The 22,395-nt window shown below is 36.1% G+C and overlaps 1 protein-coding gene across 1 annotated transcript; it reads left to right on the forward strand.

Annotated features, from left to right (window-relative positions):
* The first annotated feature begins 241 nt into the window (after positions 1-241).
* LOC107844851 (transcription factor DIVARICATA) lies at positions 242-2,553 on the forward strand. The gene is made up of 2 exons (XM_016689193.2): positions 242-1,416; positions 1,587-2,553. The coding sequence occupies exons 1-2, from the start codon at positions 965-967 to the stop codon at positions 1,981-1,983; spliced, it is 849 nt and encodes a 282-aa protein (XP_016544679.2). The 5' UTR covers positions 242-964; the 3' UTR covers positions 1,984-2,553.
* Positions 2,554-22,395: the final 19,842 nt, after the last annotated feature.

The raw sequence follows: 22,395 nt of genomic DNA on the forward strand, positions 1-22,395 counted from the left end.
GAGCAGTAATACTTGTGACATTTTTAAAAATTTGTCCAAAGAGGAACAGAAATTTCTAATACTTAAGGCGAGTTGGCAAAAGTCTTTTTCTTTATTTCTTAACTACCATGCCTAATCAAATACCAACATATATGATAAGAGTATAAGATAAATAAAAGAAGCAAAATGCTAGCAAATGCAGGTGTATTTCGTAAAGGTCGTTCCCTATATGCTTTTTGGTTTCCTATGACACATTTCTAAATTTTTATTTATTATCAGGAAAAAAGAAAAGAATCCTTTTACAATTTCTCAACATCATGTTCATTCGCAATTAAATATATTTCTTTGTGCATCGGTAAAAAAAATATACTTTTGGAGGAAAGATACTACTTTATCAATCGGGTCACTCATATCTAACATATTCATATCGAACTTTGTTTCATAAAAGCGGTGACAAAATATATGATTTGTACAAATCTTTTCATTTTTAAGTCAATCCGACTAATTTGTTCATAGAGGTAGTTACTCGATCACATACATTTCTGGAACACCTCTAACGAAGGGGCAAATAGTCGATTTCTGTTTTCTCAAAGTTTTCCCCTTCTCTATGAACTTCATTTTTATGCCCCATTTTCTATATAATAACTTTATTTTCTTCTTTTCCTATTAGTACCTTCTCCTATATATGCTTGTATTGTATACTATAGGTGGCCATATGAGCTTTAGATCTGCTAGACCTCAAATGCTTAGTATTTTTACTTTTATTTTTCTATTTTCCTTGGGTTTTGGAAAGTTGGGTGGTTATTTCTAGATTCCTCACCTTATACTACTTTCCAAAAAGTCTTATTCAGATTCCTCTCAATTGCTTCTTGATGCCATAAAAAACAAGCCCCGCTTCTCATCATTTTTACCAAGAAACATAACTAGGCTGGGCTGCCCTTCTCCTCTTGCTAGTGCTGCTAACTTTGTAAATGAACAAGAAAACATGAATAGTGAAATGGAACTTTTTTCTCCTCCTCAAGCAACATATCTTAGAAACTCAAATTGGTTATTTGAGGAAAACAAGGGAACAAAATGGACTCCTGAAGAAAACAAGATGTTTGAAGATGCGCTTGCGTTATTTGACAAGGAGACTCCGGATAGATTGTACTATGTAGCATCCATGATCTCTGGAAAGACGGTGGACGATATGATGAAACAGTATAGAGAATTGTTAGAAGATATTGCTGATATAGAGGCAGGATTAATACCGATACCTGGCTACACAACTAGTAGTAATTCATTCACATTGGAGTGGATAAATCAAGATCACGAAGAAGGCATCTTCCATGACTTTAACAAGCAATTCTATGGTCCATCTGGCAAGCGAAGCACATCAAATCGATATTCTGAACACGAAAGGAAAAAGGGAGTCCCATGGACTGAGGAAGAACACAGGTGAGTTGTGTGGCTTAATTATTACAAAAAGTTGGTTATATGACTACAGTATTACAAATTTTAATAATGTAAGTTTGAAAACTAAATGGTTTTTAGAATTCAGAGTACTGCAATTCATCAAATAGATGATTCTGTGTAAATTTTGATATTGTTTTCTACATTTCCATCAGGCAATTTCTGTTGGGGCTGAAAAAGTACGGAAAAGGTGATTGGAGAAATATCTCTCGCAATTTCGTGACCACAAGAACTCCAACTCAAGTAGCTAGTCATGCTCAGAAGTACTTCATCAGGCAGCTTTCAGGGGGTAAGGATAAGAGAAGATCAAGCATACATGACATTACCACTGTCAATCTTACAGAAATGAAATCTCCTTCCCCCGAGAATCATATATCTTCCAGTTCTCCGGACAAATCTGTTCCTTCTCCACAAAAAGCCTTATGTGAGTACAATTTTCCAAATCAAGAAGCAGTTATAGGATTCAAGACATATGGACTAAAGTTGCATGAACATGGCATGCATAGTGTTATTTTGCAGGGACTTCAGTTTGGTCAGTACAATACTATGTGATATCCGTGTATCTTAAGAAAAACCAAATGAAGTACCATTACCAAGAATTGGTATGCTTCAATTAGTTCACATTGCATGAACATGGCATGCATAGTGTTATTTTGCAGGGACTTCAGTTTGGTCAGTACAATACATGTGATATCCATGTATCTTAAGAAAAACCAAATAAGTACCATTACCAAGAATTGGTATGCTTCAATTAGTTCATATTCCTTAGCTCCAGAACTAAAGAGGTCTGCTCTTTATTTAAGAGAGCTATTTCCTCAACCAGCCTGATCGACCGTCTACTGTCTTTTGAGTGTGCCAGAGGTTTGATATAGAATGTATTGGCATATTAATCTGTTTATGAAGCTGCTGCAATGTCCAAGCTGTAGAAGGTTCAGTGAGAAGGCTGAGCAATATTTCATGTTAATATTACTAGTCACTCAAGATGGTTAGCAATAAGTCATGTAATTGAAGTTTCTTGGGAAAATTTGTGGTTGTTTTAGTTTGTAGTTCTTTGTTTTCATCTCTGTAGAAGAAGCACTATTGCAGCTTGTATTTGTATCCTCTAATTCGTTATTCATTTCATTTGGTTCTTTTGCTCATTGTTAGTACAAGGGAAAGGAAAGAAAATGCAATTGGCATCAGGGGGAAGCCAGGTTTAGGGTAACACCTTACAGCAACATACCCGATGTAATCCCATCAATGGCACCATGGAAGGGTAGTATGTACACGGCCTTACCCCTATCTTGTAAAGAAAGACTGTTTGCCGATTGATCTTGGATTCATTAATCTAGTTCATTTGCACTCTCTGATACACAAGTAAACCTGACCAAATTTGGAGGAACTTAATTTAACACTAACAATTAATTCTCAATTTTGTGCTAGTGCAAGATTTTCCCTTTTACCAGACAGAATACAGTCGTAAGAAATAGACCTTCATTCATGTAAGAGAAAATTTAGTTTTCCATTTATGATTAAAAAATGTTTTCCTTGAAACATACTAGATAATTTGGTAACCGAACATCACAAAATAACTACTGCACGGAAAATACTTTCCTAAAAAATGACTCGTGATCCGTGGTACCAGAGTCACCTCATACAAATAAATGCTGAGTCAATATCCACTTCATCAAGTAGAATACTGGGCTCTGTGTACTTTTCATGTGAATCAACTTGGCAGGGTCAGGGCTAACTGCTATGACAATTCTAAACAGGAAATGTCAACTTCTCAAGACACTTGATGCTCTCTCTATGTTCGTCGCATGAAACAGAGATAATATTTGAATGTTTCTCAGCTAAAAGTATGTCAAAATTACTTGTAATTGGTGAAAGACTAGTTATTTCTATTTGATAAAATTCCCTCTACTTATAGAACCTTGGTGTTCTTTGAGCCTAGGTTAATTTGATGATTTATTTTCATCTAAGTTTTAGTGACAGAGTTGCTTGGTATCCTATATCAGTGTGAGGCAACGGATACTATCTCGTAAAGTAATTGTTATATTGCATGCCCAACTGATTTTAATATTATACTCTTCTAGTTGCCTATCTTTAGAACAAGTAAGCTAACGTGGTTCACAGAACTAAAAGATGAACACAGTATTTTTACGTGGAAAATACCCGGCTCAAGAAAGGTGTAAAAAAACCATGACCTTTACCTCTATAGGATTTAACCCCAACTTCATTATTACTTTTGAGCCTCAACAATCAACAAATTACAAGACTTCTTGTAAACTAGGAGTTAAAACTTCTAACTCCTATTTCTACAAAAACACAAATCTTCCGAAGATAAGTGTTCCCAAGTCTTCGAGTTCCCTAACTTGAAGACACAACTCCTAACTTAGTTTATACTTCACTGAGACTAGAACAAAAGACTCATTACAACTCAAAGAACCAACCTATTACATAAAGTCTACGACTTGCTAAGTAAAGGACCAGGTTCTTCTTCAAGTAAGAGAATTGATTTGCTGATTGATAATTTTCTTGTCAGTGCATGAGTGAAACTCTTAAATGTTGTTTTTTGTATTTAAGCCAACTCCTGATAGAGTCCTTGGGATAATGTATTCTTCTATCTTCAATGGGACTCTATCAGGTAGTTTCACTCCTGTTGCAGTCGTCTATCACCTTGACTGAATAGGACTCTTCTACTTTATCTCCTAGTTTGGCAGGACTCCTTGATCAACTCAAACTCTAGGTGTTACACTTATCTTCTCCTCAATTTTTTTCCTGTATGTGATAAACATTGGTAAGATATCTGAGTTTTTTTTACTTATCCACTTTTGTCTTAATGCCTTGCCAGCCTTGCATCATGCAATACATGTGAGAACCAGTAACTTTTAACTTTTCTTTCTTCACTTGTGTGGACCAGCTTACACAATATGTTTTATTCATATGTCTATCATCAAAACTTCAAATTCCCTAACAAAATTTCCCATTTTGATGATGACAAACTAATCAGCAAAACATCTATCATAAAATCTTGACATACTCAATAAGGGAATTTAAATAAAAGAATACAAAATAAAACAGGTTAGTCAATTGAGTTATAAGAATTGCATAATCTATATTCTATTCTTCCCCCTTTTGACATCATCAAAAAGTTGAGCCCAAAAAGTGAAAAATATTTAATAATCCATGGCCGCTGGGGCTATTACTAAAACAATCAAAACCTAGAGTAAAACAACATAGATGCATTATGAAAAAATAGGAGTAGAACACAATTAGGCAAATAAGTCCATTTTATTTAAAAGCAGGATACAATTAAGATTACCCAAAACAGCAAAAAAAGAAAACAAAGACCTAGTGAAGAAAACAAATGGGAGAGTCTTAAGGCACTAAGAGGGGAACTAAGTAGATGAGGTGGAGGGGATAACAAAGAAGAGAGTCTTGAGGCACTAAGAAGGGAACTAAGTAGATGAGGAAGAGGGGATAAGAGAGGTCAACTTTCGAATAATCTCAGCATTTTCAGCTTGTTCACACTCCAAGAAGTTGTAAATGAGGAAATTTGAGTAAGGAGAACCCTTTTCTCATCAGCAAGGGCAGCCTAAGCAGTATCCAGTGCAGCCTGAGCAACTTCTAACTCAGCATCTTTAGCTGCAAGCGCATTCCTTAGGCGTTGCATAGGGTTGTTTGCACTCCTCATAAAAATAGGTAGTTGTAAATGGTTCACACTCCCTATAATATCTTTTATAGTTTGTAAAGACCACACTTGGACAGATACACCAAACTCCTCAAATATAGGGGTGAGCCAGAATTCGTAAGGAAGAGCATGTCCATTCACTTTCTTAAGGAGAACCTTTTGCATTTGCTTCAGGATAAGCCTAAGTAAATCAATTTTGACCTCAGTGTCCAGCAACTCCATAAGAGTAAGGTAAAGAAAGTTGGCTATAGTCCCTCTTTCCTTCCTAGGGGTTAGCATCTTGTGCACAACATCAAAATAGAGTTGATGTAGTGGAGATATCTCTCTCTTAAGAACCCTTCGATGATTGACCAGATGAGGGTTACCAGAAAACTTATGAGAGATATTAAGAGAAGAAGCAAGGTTTTCAAAAGATGGACAAGTGTCCTTTACATAGTGACCCCATCCCCCTAAAAGAATGTTCAGGATTCGAGCAATATCAGCAATATACAGATTCATGGTTACCCCTCAAATAGTAGTAGAGAATAACTCACCAATAGCTACCCCATTTGTATAGAATTCACATACTTCAGGCTTAGCAAGCCTTCTTTACACCTCACCTTGAAAAAATAAGTGGGACCATCCTTGAACCTCTACTTTACCCAACAAAGTATTCATATCAACACCTCCAAACCCACTAATAACATGACCTCTAGCTAGTTTACGCTTTTAAAAATAGAGATAGTATTCTTCAGGTGTCTCTTGATTTGAAGAAGTTTCATGTACTTCAAAATCAGGATCCAACTCAGTAGCAGTATTAAGAGGTGAGTTAGACTCAAACGAATCAGAAGAAATAGGTTTGTTGACCTATTTCTTCAGACGAGAGGATGATTTCGTTAGAGAGACTTTGGAGGATGAGAAACCTTTTGAGGTAGGAGAGGGTTTAGAAGATGAGAAATCTTTTGGGGTAGGGGTGGTTTTAGGTTGAGATGAGGGTTTATGAGAAGAGGAAGGTTTTAAAGCTTTTTCTATGATTGTTTTCTTCTTTCGAACTGAGCGAAGAAGAATATCAGGAGAGGATGCACGAGGAGAAGGAATAGATGAAGCAAGTCATTTCTTTTTGCTGGATTGAAGGGCTTCAGCCAAAGAAATATCTTCCTATTGTTTTTTACCTCGATTATACGAACTTAGAGAAGTGGTGACAATAGGGAAAGGGTTAGCAGAAACATAGCCATCAACATCAATGGCCAGTGAAGAGGGTTTACGTTTTTCTTTAGATCTGGACTTTCCCGAAATTAGGTTTGCAATAGAAATATCATCACGGTTAATAATTTGAAGAGAAATCGGAGGTGGTAGTGAGGGTTCAGAAGATGACGAATGTTTTAAGAAAAATTAGGTAAAGAGGTTTTTCAGATTTTTGAACAGTGCAAAATCAGATAAATTTACCAAAATTAGAGGAGGAATGAGATGTGGTAAGCTTATATTAGGATGAAGAATAATGACTATTGAGAGAGTGGTGGTAGCAGATTCTAATGATGGCGAGGATGAGGAGGAGGCCATTTGTGAAAGAGAAACACTAAGTTGTTCTTAGTTGTGAAGTGATTGGATAGGGAAAGAATGAGAAAGAATAGGAGAGAAATGTATTTAAGGAGGAAAAAGAAGAAGATGAAACGGAGAAAGACTGTATCTGGTAGGAGGCGTAATGATGGAATGGTTCAGTGTTTATGGGAAATCAAGTAGCAGTTTTTTTTTAAAAAGGACTCTTAAGGTTTTGGCGGTTTTGGGAGTAACAAAGAACCATATGACATACTTATTTCTCTTATGTTATATTAGGTAAAATATAATCATACCTTAACCTTTTAGAACAAGATGGAAGTAGTTGCCCGAGTGTTCCAGCTTCTCTGTAAAATCAACACAAGAATAAGTCAATTTACTCTAAAATCTTAGAATTAGGACACACAACCAAATGTGCAAGAATGGATTAATCAACAATCACTTAAGAGCACCTAATTCTAGCCAATCATTGAGGGAGATTTATGCAATTTTAATCATCCCCAAGGCTAACATATTCTTTTTAAAATATTCTCTACTTAATGCCTTTGTGAATATATCAATAATTTGTTCTTCAGTAGAGCAAAACATGATTGATATAAGACCTTTTTCAATATTATCTCTAAGAAAGTGATGCCTAATATTAATATGTTTAATTTTTTTGTATGCTGAACAAGATTCTTAGCTATATTGATAGCACTTGTATTATCACAAAAAATAGAAACACATCCAACATCTATACCAAAATCTATGAGTTATTATTTAATCCATAACAACTGAGTACAACAAGATTCTGCAAAAACACATTCAGCCTCAGAAGTAGACAAGACCACTGAGTTTTGCGTCTTAGTGGACCAGGTAATCAAACATGATCCAAGGAAGTGTGCCATGCCTGTAGTGCTCTTCCTGTCAACCAAGTATTCTGTATAGTCAGCATCAGAGTATCCTACCATGTTAAAGTTACTACCTTTTGGATACCATAGACCAAGATCACTGGTTCCTTTGAGATATCTAAAAATTCTTTTCATAGATTTTAGATGAGACTCTTTAGGATTTGCCTAGAATCTTGCACATACCCCCAAACTGAACACAATATTTGGCCTGCTTGCTATGAGATATAAAAGTGATCCTATCATACCTCTGTATAACTTTTGCTCCATATCAAGACTTGTTTCATCTAAATCAAGTTTTGTGGCAGTAACTATTGGAGTACTGATCTCTTTTTCCTCTTTCATGGAAAATCTTTTAAGTAGTTCCTTGACATACTTCTGCTGATGGATCATAGTTCCAGATGCTGTTTATTTAATTTGTAAACCTAAGGAAAAGTTCACCTCCCCCGTCATACTCATCTCAAACTCACAACTCATGAGTTTAGCAAACTTATGAGTCACGTTCATATTTGTGGAGCCAAAAATAATGTCATCAACATATACTTGCACAACCAACAGATTTTTCCCATTAGTTTTTAAGAAAAGAGTGTTGTCAATTTTACCTCTAGTGTGACCATGCTCCAGAAGAAACTTTGAAAATCTTTCATACCAAGCTCTTGGAGCTTGTTTTAGTCCATACAAAGCCTTGTCCAGTTTATAAACATAATAAAAAAACTCCTGGCTTTCAAATCCTGGTAGTTGTTTGACATACACTTTCTCTTTGAGAATGCTATTCAAGAATGCACTCTTGACATCCATTTGATAGAGAATGAATTCTATATAAGCAGCAAAAGAAACAAGTAATCTTATTGCTTTAATTTTGTCTACAAGAGCAAAAGTCTCATCAAAATCTATGCCTTCTTCTTGATTGTACCCTTGGACCACTAATCTTGCCTTATTCTTTTTAACTGTTCCATGCTCATCAACCTTATTTCTGTACACCCACTTAGTTTTAATTACTGTTCTATCTTTTAGGAGTTGAACTAAGTGCCATAATTTGCTTCTCTCAAACTAATTTAACTCTTTGCTTCTCTCAAACTAATTTAACTCTTCCTGTATTACTATGATCCAATCAGTATCAAGCAGTGGTTTAATTACCTTTTTTGGCTCAATTTCTGACAAGAATACCTTGAAAGAACACATGCTTCTTAATCCAGACCTTGTGGTGATCCCAGAAGTGAGATCAGTGAGAACATTCTCAATAGGATATGATCCTTGATACTTGTAACCTTTTGGGACAAAACCTAGTAAGTTACTAGGATCACTGCAGATGTTCTGAGATGGGGTAGTTGGTGGCTCAGTTTCCCCTGTCACTGTGCCTCCAGATTTAGTTCCCCTTGTTGAAGTGCCTCCATGTTTGGTAGCTCCAGTCGATGAACTAGGTTGTGTAACCTGTTCCTCAGAGTCACTTCCTTTCTGTAGGTTAGTCTTAACACAAGATTCATAAATAACTACATGCATGCTTTCTTCAACACAGTTTGTTCTATTGTTTAGAACCCTATAAGCCTTACTATGAAGTGAATAACCTAAGAAGATTCCCTCATCACTTTTAGCATCAAATTTTCCCAGATTATCCTTTCCATGATTATGAATAAAACATTTACAACCAAAGGTTCTAAAATAAGAAATGTTTGACTTTTTTCCTTTTAGTAATTCATAGGGAGTCTTCTCAAGAATTGGTCTGAGTACTAATTTCCTCAGTCTAAAGGTTTTTAGCAAGATTTGCTGTAAGTATCATTATTCTAGCCATATCTTCCAAAGTTTTATTCTTCTTTTCTACCACTGTATTTTGTCGTGGTGTTCAGGGAGCAGAGAAGTTATGATCTATACCATTTGCTGAACAAAATTCTAAAAATTTGACATTCTTAAATTCTATACCATGGTCAGATCTTATGGAAACTAATGAAGTGCCCAGTTTTTTTTAATTTTCTTGATGAAAATTGTAAAGACATCAAAGGCATATTCTTTAGAGGCTAGAAACAATGTCCAGGTGAATCTAGAATAATCATCAATAATCATAAAAACATATCTTTTTCCACCTCTACTTTGAAGTCTCATTGGTCCACACAAGTCTATATGGACTAGGTCAAGACACTTGGTAGTGCTGACATGGTTCTTTGACTTAAAAAACGATCTTGCCTATTTCAGACTTGTATGTCTAAGTCTCCTATGCCAAAGGAGGGGATCATTTTCTGTTACACTCAGACAGGTCAACTCTGGTCCTGGCATTGCCATTATGTCAAGTTTGTATACATTTTTGTATGTTCTTGCAGTAAGCACAATCTCTTTGGTGTCCATCCTCTTGACTTTGACTCCTACAGAAGTAAAAATAACTTTGTTACCTTTATCACACAGTTGTGAAATGCTTAGCATGTTGTGCTTCAATCCTTCTACAAGATAAACATCTTCCAATGCTCTTGACTCGGATGAGCCAATTTTTCCAACTCCAGTAATGATTCTCTTTTTGCCATCACCAAACTAAAATCCTCTTTCATTTGTTTTAGAGAGTGAAAGAAACTTTTTCTTATCACTAGTCATGTGTCTTGAGAAAGGACTGTACAGGTACCAATGCTTTTTGCTTTCTTACAACTTCTTCTGTAAGAAATTAATGGTTAGACTTAGGAACTCAGACAAGCTTGGGTCCTGTATTATGAGTAAATGGATGAATTAAATTTCTTCTAGTCCATGCAGGCAACATGTAATGTGACCTGTTTCTCTAACCAAAACCAGTTCTTTTCTTCTTGGTTTGAGGAAATTTATTAGCCAAGTTTTGACTGCTAGATCTGTTTTTAGCAGCCATAGAGCATTCAGTGGTTGGATGTCCAAGGTTACCATAGATATAACATAAGTCTTTAGGATCATCAAGACTCTTGTGGAAACCCAAACCTGCCTTTTCACTGTGATTTCTCTCACTCAAATTTTGAATAATTCTTGAAGAATTTGTCCACCTATTTGCTCTTTCAAGATCAAGTTTTGGTTTAGAGACTTCTTGACTTAGTTTATTCACCTTATCTTTTACATCATTATATTATTGTTAATACTTGGCTAATTCAAGTTCTGCACTTTCTTGTTCTTTACTCACGACCTTTTTACCATTTTCAGTAAGTGTTAATTCCAAGACTTCAGACTTAGGATCATTGTTTGAAGAATCAAGTTTTGTAGCCTGTTTCTTGAGAGTGCAGTTTTCTTCTTCAACTTTAGTCTTGCAAGCTTTAAATTAATAAAATCAAATTTTAGACTTGCAAGACTGTTGAAAAACTCATCTCTATTAGAAATTAATTCTTAGAAAATATCAATTAGTGCACTCATCAAGGAAACAAGTTTTGTTTTTGAAAATAAATGTAATTTTTCTTTAAGTTCAAGTATACTTACCTCAGAAGTATTATCTTCTTCCTCCAAGTCAGAATCTCCGAAGGCCATGAATGCTGTTCATCAATCTTATCATTATCTGAATTAGATCCCCATGCTGCTACCATAGCATATTATTCCTTCTTTTTGGCTTTTTCTTTTAGTTCTTTCTCAACCCTTTCCTTCCTCTATTTTATTTCCCAAACAGGATAATCTTTGATCTGATGATCAATATTTCCATATTTATAACATCTATTTGGATTTTCATTGGAACATTTCTTGCTACCTGTTTCCTTTTTCTTTTTAAAGAACTTACTGAAGTTCTTAGTTATGAAGGCAACTTGTTCCTGGTCAAGTTCAACTTCATCATCACTGTTTGAGGCCTTCAAAGCCAAGACTTTCTCAAGGGCTTCTAGTTTATTTGTTCTATCAATTTCCATTTTAAAAGTCCTCAAATTTTCGACAAGTTCATCCAGAGTCATGCCTGTGAGATCCTTGTTTGCCTCCCTGATTGCAGTTACTTTAACATTTTATTTTGATTTTGGTAGTACCCTCAACACCTTTTCAACTTGATCCTATTCAGTGATGACTTTTCCCAAGAAAGTTAGCTCATTTGTAAAACCAACAAGCTTTATCATCATCTCATATAGAGATTCATTCTCCTTCATCTTAAATGCTTCATACTTAGTAAAAAGAAGAGCAATCTTAAATTTTCTTACCTGAGAGGTACCTTCATGTGCATCGACTAGTGTATCCCAAATTTACTTAGCAGTGGTACAAGTTGACACTCTATTGTACTCCGCTGGTCTTAGTCCACAGACTAAGATGTTCTTAGCCTTCGCATTTTTCTTCAATGCTATCAATTCATCAGCTGTAAATTCACTCCTCACTTTCTTGACTTGTTCACCATCAACCAACTTCATTGGAATAGTAGGGCCATTGGTGATCCTATCCCATAATTCGTAGTCTTCACCTTGGATGAATATTTCCATCTTGGCCTTTCACCAGATAAAGTGAGAACCATAAAAAAGTGGAGGTCGAGTAGTTGATTGACCTTTACTGTGACTAGTAAGAGGTGCGGAATTCATCATAATGATCCTTTTCTTAAGTGCTAACCTTATTTAAGACAACCTATCTCTGATGCCACTTGTTAGAGTACGTGCCCTACTCATTTTAATATTATACTCTTCTAGTTGCCTATCTATGGAATAAGTAAGCTAACGTGGTTCACAGAAGTAAAAGCTGAGCATAGTATTTTTACGTGAAAAACACCCGATTCAAGAAAGGTGTAAAAAACCATGACCTGTACCTCTATAGGATTTAACTCCAACTTCACTATTACTCTTGAGCCTAAACAATCAACAAATTACAAGACCTCTCGTAAACTAGGAATTAAAACTTCTAACTCCTATTTCTACAAGAACATAAATCTTCCGAAGATAAGTGTTCCCAAGTCTTCGAGTTCCCTAACTTGAAGACACAACTCCTAACTCAGTTTATACTTCACTGAGACTAGAACAAAAGACTCATTACAACTCAAAGAACCAACTTATTACATAAAGTCTATGACTTGCTAAGTAAGGGACCAGGTTCTTCTTCAAGTAAGAGAAATGATTTGCTGATTGATGATTTTCTTGTCAGTGCATGAGTGGAACTCTTAAATGTGGTTTCTTGTATTTAAGCTAACTCCTGATAGAGTCCTTTGGATGATGTATTATTCTATCTTCAATGGGACTCTACTAGGCTATTTCACTCCTGTTGCAGTAGTCTATCACCTTGACTGAATAAGACTCTTCAACTTCATCTCCTAGTTTGGCAAGACTCCTTGATCAACTCAAACTCTAGGTGTTGCACTTATTTTCTCCTCAATCTTTTTGTTGTATGTGATAAGCATTAGTAAGATATCTGAGTTTCCTTGCTTATCCACTTTTGTTTTAATGCCTTGCCAGCCTTGCATCATGCAATACATATGAGAACCAATAACTTCTAACTTCTCTTTCTTCACTTGTGTGGACCAGCTTACATAACATGTTTCATTCATATGTCTATCATCTAAACTTCAAATTCCCTAACAGTAATCAATCAAGGTGTGCTGAATCTGGCCCAGGACACTCCTCTGCTAACTTGATTTTTGCATTTGAGACGTTTAATGGTTAGTCATTGATGGATTTAGAGCATAATAGATGAGTTCACGAGAACCAATAACTTTAGCATAAACCATAGTTCGTTTATTTTTTTATAAGACATTCATAAAGTATATATAAAGTATTATAAAAATTCAATTATTATTTCATATTAGCTTGAGATCGCCAAAGAAACCTATAAACTTCAAATTCTGAATCCGTCTGTGTAAATTAGTGTAACTGAGAATTACTACTAATAATTTAAGATCTAATGATTAGAGATCACAAAAGAGGAGCTTTAACGATAATTAAGGATAGGAAAATGCTACTTTAAATAAGGTGTACTATTTTTTCTACCACCAAACCAAAACAGCCACCAGCACATCCTCCTTGTGATTAAATGATTATTCAAATTTGTTATTTTCATGAAATGATTTTTCAACAACTTGCAAATCATAAGGGGTCAAAATGATTATTCAAATTTTATCTACTACCAAACCAATCCTGATTTTTATCCCTCTTAATTAATTGACTATTATATCATGATGGGAGCCAAATAATATATGTCAAAGATGAGCAATATTACCGTTCATAGAAACTTTTTCTGTAAATACCACATTGCCCCACTCTTTTCTTAAAGCAGAACCTCTTGCAAGTTGCAAGGGAAAGCACTTTGCCACTTTATTCTAACTTGATATAGGCCTCTTTAAGTATATTAATACCATATATATATATATATGACTATTGTATACATATATATTGTCCCATAATCCCATTGGTTTGGTGTTTTTATATTCCTACCTCTTTTTACAACAAGATTCTGATACTTTGGGGTGCGGTATTTCTCCAGATCATTTATGAACACGGAATGCTTTGTGCACTTCATTTTTATTATTGTTATTGAATAGCGCACTTGTGTATTTTGACTACGTATCATTTAGCTAAAATAGCAGTAACAAGAAAGAGAATTAAAAGGGGGACCAAGATCCCTTTGGACAAACAAAGATTTCTTTATTCTGCTTCTTTATTAGGCCCACAGGTTTATGAAATTGAAAAAGATCCCTTCAAGCTTTTGATACAAAAATCAAATGGAATGAAGAAAGAAGACAGAAAGTGAAGGATGCTAGATTATATTATCATTAGCAGTCAAAAATACACAATTTGCACATCTGAGTCCAAGCAAATGGATAATTAAAGAATGTCCATCCAAATGTCGATCTTGCCATCAAGTTGGGTCAGTTTCTCATTCATGCAAATAAAAGGATTTTATCAGGAACAACAGCTTGGTATCTTTATGCAATAACAGGATACAACACATGGGGCGGCAAAATTAGCTCATTAAAAGTATGAACTGTTTAATCCGTTCAAGTCTGGGCATTAATGAACTGCTCATTTATAAACACCTACAACATTTGGCACCGTATGACAAGGGTGCTTATTAAATGGCAAAAAATAGCCAAAAGTTTAAAAAATTGACACTTGGTAGCCCATACTCATGTTTCAGGCAGAAAGATTTGTATCTCATAAACCAAAAAATTATTCTTTTGAAATAGTTTTAAATTTTTGATTTTTTTTCTCTTCGTTAAGTTTTATCCTATTCCTTTACTTAATTCTCTCAATTTTTCTCCCAAATCTCTCTCTGTATACACGACATGCTTTGGCCACAACTAATCACTGTTATTGATGATTTGATAAAGTTTGACATGTACCATACAAAGAACATATTATTATTGTAAAGAAGAATGAGAAATTATTACTTCAATTTTTTTCCTCGTATTTTACTTGCAGCAACACGATACACATAATATGTATCTGGAATATGAACACATATTATTATAGTAGTCAAATATGCGTGCGTTGCACGTGGCTTTATATCAAGCCTTTAATTAACATAAAATAATATTGAAAATAACAATTTACTTTAAATAAATATAATTTATATTAAGAAATCATATGACTCAATTTGCTCCTTAAAATTTATGACAACACAAACTCACCTGGATAAAAAAAAGGTCTTCCTTACATTATCTTCAAGAAATCATAGGAGGGGAAAAAAAAGAAGAATTCTCATACTTTTGAATTTGCAAAGAAAATTATACGTATTTCTCCATATGTATTGTGCACTGTGTAGTCCGTCAAATTATAATAAATTATCTTAAAATAATTCAAAGGAATTATACATCTCATTCAAATTAATTTAGGACCAAAATTCAATCGATTGATAAAATATATCAATGTCGGACAACATGCATCCATCAAATCATTATCTGTATGGGGCAACTGTAGTAATTTTCAGTCATGCACTGAATACATAACCAAAATTGATCTATTATTTGTATGTGTTAGAGTTTTTTGCCCCGATTTTCTTACCAAAATTAAGTTTTACTTTTTCTTGAAAGGAAAATAAAAGTAATACCATAATTACTTTTATTTTTTCTAAAAGAAAAATATAAAACTTTTTCATAATTGGCTAACCTCTTTCTTGGAGGAAAGATTTTGAACACCTTTAAATAGAATACCCCCTTCTCATACCATAACACAAGCATTCACAATGTAGTCGTTTAAAAGTTTTGGTTGGGGGAATTTTCTCTTTCATTATTTTTTATGTTGTTTTAAATATTAGGTTTTATAATATGTAGGCCAATTAGCCAAAATATATAATAATTTTATGCTTTTTAGTATTATTTTCTTTGTCATCTGATTTATCGTCTCATAGTTTGAACCTAATAGTGTAACGCCCCGAAAAATGAGTCCCGGAGAGTCAGACGATGCTTGAGGCTACGAATAGCCCCAAGCTAACCCTTTGAGCCATTTTCATTCAGTTCAACACAAATCAATGGGGTTTCCATAAATAACCCTCAAATATCAATAGAGTAATCATCATCCAAGAATAAAAGAATTTCAGAAAGACAACAAAATACGACTTATTAGTCAACTCCCAACATCTATACTAGTCTGACAAGCCTCTAAGAAAATCAATAAAACCAGCGAGCCATTGAGACATGCCCCAACTGACTCATACTCAATTATCAAATGTAAACAATTCTGTGAAACCAACATCAGACATCATATCCTCGGAACATGAGGAGTTACCACAACAGAGGATGTAGAATAGCGTGCTCGAAGAATCACTATCGAACCTAGAACTGAGCACCTGAACCTACATTCTGAGAAAATGCAGCCCATATCCGAAGATGTGGGTCAGTACCATGGAAAGGAATTGGGTATATGGGGGTGTATACAGTTGTATAAACATCATTATCATAAATATTTATAAGAAATATGCAGGATGTATGACAGACTCACATAGCCCGAAGAAAATCATCATAATCATAAGAGGATGAAATAAGTACAATAACACATGTGAGTCATCATATAATTTTTCAATCACTTTTAGTTCATCAAGAATGTCAATTGTAAATATCATTTAAATCTTTTGAAAGAATAACTTTCACAATTCCACTTTCAAATCACTTCACCATTCACCATAGACATAAGGAAACACACACACACTGGGAGATCCTATAATCGACATAAACCATGTGAGCTACATGGAGTCCAACGTACAACCCACGTTGGGGAGAGCCATCCTATCCTTGACATCGGAGTAGGACTATCGATATCAAATCCACACAAACTAGTGATAACTATATAAATCAGCCTCAGGCTCACTCCTACGGGGGCACGTAGTTCTAAGGGAGTAAGGTCGCTTTATTCTTCTCACTCGATGCTAAAGATTTCTCTCGGACTTAGCTCAGATCATTTCAAAGACAATCCATAACAAAACAATTTCAGTAATATATAAATATACATCAGGAGCCATCACGGTTCCCATCTATCAAAATCAACCACGTTGTGGATTTCTTTCACACTCGAGTTCAAAACAACTCTATTAAGACCAAAAGGTCAAATCATTCAAAATATCTCAAATATTCAACATCAACGTGCTTATAACACACACTTTCTAAAAAACACAATTTCCAATGGGGATTTACGATCCAAATATCAAAATAATGATAAATATCGTTCAAGATTCATGCTTTATATCTCCACACATATAAATTCATCTTTTAAAATCATAAACATCAAGATTTCATAATAATCATCATAAGATATGGGTTCATGCTTCCAATTCATAAAAATCAATGGTTCTTGGAGTTCTTGAACTAGAACTTGGAATCTTGAATAAATTTGCAGAATTAATGGTGAACTTTGGAGGTTCTTGAAGTTGGATGTAGGAGCTTAGAGTTTTCTTTTTGAGGGAGTTTGATAAAATATAACATATAATGCTTCTAATAGGCTTTAATGTAGGGTTTGGATGGATTTTGGGTGAGGGGATATGACTAAAACGCCCCTAAAAATAAAAAAAATTCTCGAATCTATCCTTTGGTAGACCATTTTGATAGTCTAAAGTAGATCAACCATAACATTTTACTCTGATATTCAAATTGGATGAAACTAATTTCATTAGAAAGAGAACTCTCATATCTTTCCTTTGATATATAGTATATCACCCAGATCATTTTGTACAAGGAGTTATGATCATTTGATGTTGACCCAAAAATTCACTTTTGATAGGCTGAAGTAGATCGACCATAATATTTTGCTTCGATAGACAAATTGGATGAAACCAATTTCATTGGAAAGAGGACTCGAAGAGCTTTTTGTTGATATATAGTAGATCACCCTGATGATTATGTACAAGGTGTTATGATCATTTAAAGTTGGAGAAAAAATACGCTAGGCCTCAGTACTTTTTCCTGCACGTTTTACTGTTCACTACTATTCATGGCTCGATCGGAATGTTGATAACTCATCACTCGGGGTGTCCGTTTTGGATGATCCAAATATCTTTAGAAAGATTATTCGATACTCTACACAATGGTGGGTCATAATCTAAGACATTCCACATGAAAAATTTATAATTCATTCTAGAAGATAGAACCCAACACGTTTATGCTCAAAACTTTAACGAAAAATTTCCTGGGGTATTACATCATCCCCCCTTTGGAAACATTCATTCTCGAATGACGCTAGACATGCCAAGATTAGATAGGGAATAGAGCATACAGCTGAAACCATTCGTTAGATTCATCACCACATCGTTTCTCACTCCGAATGCAACATAGAATGCATAAATTCAAGAAACTACAGCTGAGCACATAATAAATGACAGCTGAACTGCTGCAACTTTTATCAAAAGTGCATGATTTAGGAAAGAATGGTACCTTCGGCTTGATCGGATTTCGCGGAAAATAGGTGCGGGTACTTGGATCGCATATCTGCCTCAGCTTCCCAAGTTGTACCCTCAACAGATTGGTTTCGCCACAACACCTTGACCAAGGGAACTTCTTTGTTCCTTAGTCTTCGGACACTGAAATAAAAAATTTCAACCGGAATCTCATCAAAAGAAAGATTTTCTTGAATGTTAGCACTCACAGAGGAATCCACTACCACAGCATCGCTAATATGCTTTCTAAGCATGGAGACATGGAATATTGGATGTACAGAGGACAACTCGGAAGGTAACTCGACTTTATAAGCTACCTTACCAATACGGCTAAGAATTTTATAAGGACCAACATAACGGGGACTAAGCTTCCCCTTCTTTCCGAATCTTTTCACCCCCCTCATGGGTGAAATTTTCAGATACATTAGGTCACCAACTTCAAACTCAAGGTCTCTCCTTCCAATATCTGCATATGACTTCTGACGACTCTGCACAGTTTTCAACCTTTCCCTAATCAACTTAATTTTTTCCATAGCCTCAAATACCGAATTAGGACCACTCACAGGCACTTCACCCACCTCGACCCAACCTATGGGTGATCTACACTTCCTCCCATATAAGGCTTCAAATGGAGCCATGCCAATACTAGAGTGGAAACTGTTATTGTAAGCAAACTCTATCAACGGTAAGTGATCATCCCAACTTCTCTTAAAGTAAAGTGCACAAGCTCTCAATATATCCTCTAAGGTCTGGATGGTCCGCTCAACCTGACCATCAGTCTGTGGATGAAAAGAAGAAATCAAAAGCACTTAGGTACCAAGACCCTTCTAAAAAGCTTTCCAAAATTACGAAGTGAACTGAGTACCCCTATCCGAAATGATAGACGAGGGAACTACATGCAGTCTGACTAGCTCTCGGATATACAATCTAGCATAATCCTCAGCAGTATATGAAGTATGAACAGGTAAGAAATAAGCAGACTTAGTCAACCTATCAACCACAACCCAAATGGAATCATGATGGCGTCGGGAAGGAGGTAAACCAATCACGAAGTCCATATTTATCTCTTCCCACTTCCAGGTGGGAATACTAAACTCTTGCATCATACCACCAAGTATTTGATGTTCAACCTTAAACTGTTGGCATGTTGCACACTTAGCTACAAACACTGCTATATCTTTCTTTATGCCACTCCACCAATAGATTTCCCGCAAGTCTCGGTACATCTTGATGTCACCAGGATGAATAGAATATCGTGCCCCGTGCGCTTCAGCCATAATCCTCTGTCTTAGATCATTACATTTGGGACACACAATCTACCCTGCAATCTCAACACACTATCTCCCCCTTGGGAGAAAACCTCTACTTTTTGGTCCTTGCCTGACTCCTTCAGTCTGACCAAACTAGCATCTAAGTATTGCTTTTCCTTCACTTTCGAAACCAAGGAGGATTCAGAACTACTCTGAACCCCTATACTACCTTTATCAGAGTCAAACAACCTAGCCCCCAATCTAGCCAAACTATGTGCATCATGAGCCAACTCTTTCTTACCTTCTACCATATGCGAAACACTACCCATGGACACTCTACTTTGGGCATCCGTCATAATATTAGCCTTGCCCAGATGGTACAACACACTCATATCATAGTCCTTTAACAATTCTAACCATCGTCTCTGCCTAAGATTCAATTCTCTCTAGGTAAACACATACTACAGACTCTGATGATCAGTGAAAACATCAACATAGACACCATAAAAATAGTGTCTCCAGATTTTCAAAGTAAACACAATAGCAGTCAACTCAAGGTCATGGGTGGGGTAATTTTTCTCATGGGGTGTCAACTGTCTAGAAGTATAAGCTATCACCTTACCCTTCTGTATCAATACGCAACCCAACCCAACTCTCAAAGCAGCACAGTACACCACAAAACCATCAACACCATCAGGCAAGGTCAAAATAGGGGCTGAAGTGAGTCGAGTCTTCAACTCTTGAAAACTCTTCTCACAAGATTTGGACCACAAGAACTTCACTTTCTTTTCGGTCAACCGAGTCATAGGAGACGCTATAGAGTAGAAACCCTCAACAAAACGGCGGTAATAGCTAGCTAAATCCAAGAAACTTTGGATATCAGTCGGAGAAATAGGCCTGGGTCAATTTCTAACAGCTTTGGTCTTTTGGGGATCAACTCTAATACCCTCGAAAGAAATGATATGACCTAGAAAAACAACTGACCTTAGCCAAAACTCACCCTTTTTGAACTTGAAAAACAACTTGTGATCTCTAAGGGTTTGCAAGACAGTTCGAAGATGATCAGAATATTCATCCTCACTACGGGAGTACACCAGTATATCATCGATGAACACTATGACAAACATGTCCAGATATGATCTGAACACTCAATTCATGAGGTCCATGAAAGCTACTGGGGCATTAGTTAACCCGAAAGACCTAACAAAAAACTCAAAATGACCATAAAAAGTTCGAAAAGCGGTTTTTAGGATGTCATACTCCCTAACTTTAAGTTGATGATAGCCGGAATGAAGGTCTATCTTTGAGAAATAACTTGCACCTTGCAATTGGTCAAACAAATCATCTATTCTCGGAAGGGGGTACTTATTTTTTATGGTGACTTTATTTAGTTGGCGGTAATCAATGCACATATGCAAAGAGCCATCTTTCTTTCTCACAAACAACACAGGAGTTCCCCAAGGAGAAACACTGGGCCTTATGAAACCCTTATATAGTAGATCTTTGAGTTGCTCTTTCAACTCTTTAAGTTCTGTAGGGGCCATATGGTAAGGAGGAATAAAAATGGGCTGAGTATCAAGAAGAAGATCAATCCCGAACTCTATCTCTCTATTAGGAGGTATCCCTGGGAGATCATCTGGAAAGACATCAGAAAACTCATTGACGACGTTAACAGACTAGAGAGTTGGAGTCTCAGACTTAGTGTCTTTGACTCTAATCAAATGGTAAATACACCTCTTGGAAATAAGCTTTCTAGCTTTGAGGTAAGAGATAAAATGACTCTTGGGTGACACAGAATTCCCAGACCACTTAAACACGGATACACTTGGAAACTGAAACTTGACCACTCGGGTAGGACAATCAATAGAGGCATAAGAAGAATACAGCCAGTCCATACCTAGAATCACATCAAAATCTACCATGTCTAACTCAATCAGATCAGCCAACAAAACTCTATGAAGAACGGTAACAGAACACTTTTTATACACTTTCTAGGCAACAATCAAATCATCCACTGGGGTAGAAACTAGGATAGGCTCAGGAATAATCTTAACACTCATTTCAAAATTCACAGCAATCAAAGGTGTAATATATGAGAAACTGGATCCAGGATCCAACAAAGCATACACATCAAACTAAAATACACGAGGCATACCAGTAACAACATTGGGAGAGTCCTCCAGTTCCTAGCGGGACGGTAAAGCATAGAATCTATTCTGGCACTGCCCGCCAGTATTTCTAGAAGAGGCGCCCTGAGCTGAGGCTGGGCGAGTCGCTAGAACTGGAGCACTGACTGTCTGAGTCTGAGGGCGATAGTCATGACGCTCTTGTCCATCTAGTGGATAATCTCTAACTCTGTGACCCATGTCACCACACCGAAAACAACCCCTATTCTCACCACAACACTCACCCAAATGAGCCCTACCACACTTAGGACACAGGGGGATGATTTGTCTTACTGCTAGCACTGTACTGGGACCTGGATGCATATGACCTGGTACCTTACTCCTGCCTACCTCTAGGCACGAGAGCATTAGCAGATGATGGTACTGGCATAGACGAACAATCCTGATACTGAGGGCGACTCCATCCCTACGATTTAGTCTGACCCTGTCCGTGCTGCTCGAACCTAGCTCTCTTATTGCCTCTCATTCTATCTCTCTCCTTAATCTTGTCTGCCTCAATCTGTTAGGCATGAGTTTATCAACCTAGAAAGATTCATCTCACTATTTAGCATAGCAGACCTACACTCCTTAACTACATAAATAGACACTCCAGTCACAAACTTACTCATACTAGCCCGATTATCAGCCACTAAGTCAGGAGCATACTTGGCCAACTGATTGAACTTTAGACAGTACTCCCTAACAGTCATAGAGCC

The sequence above is a fragment of the Capsicum annuum genome, chromosome 10 (assembly GCF_002878395.1).
Source record: "Capsicum annuum cultivar UCD-10X-F1 chromosome 10, UCD10Xv1.1, whole genome shotgun sequence".
Lineage (NCBI taxonomy): Eukaryota > Viridiplantae > Streptophyta > Magnoliopsida > Solanales > Solanaceae > Capsicum > Capsicum annuum.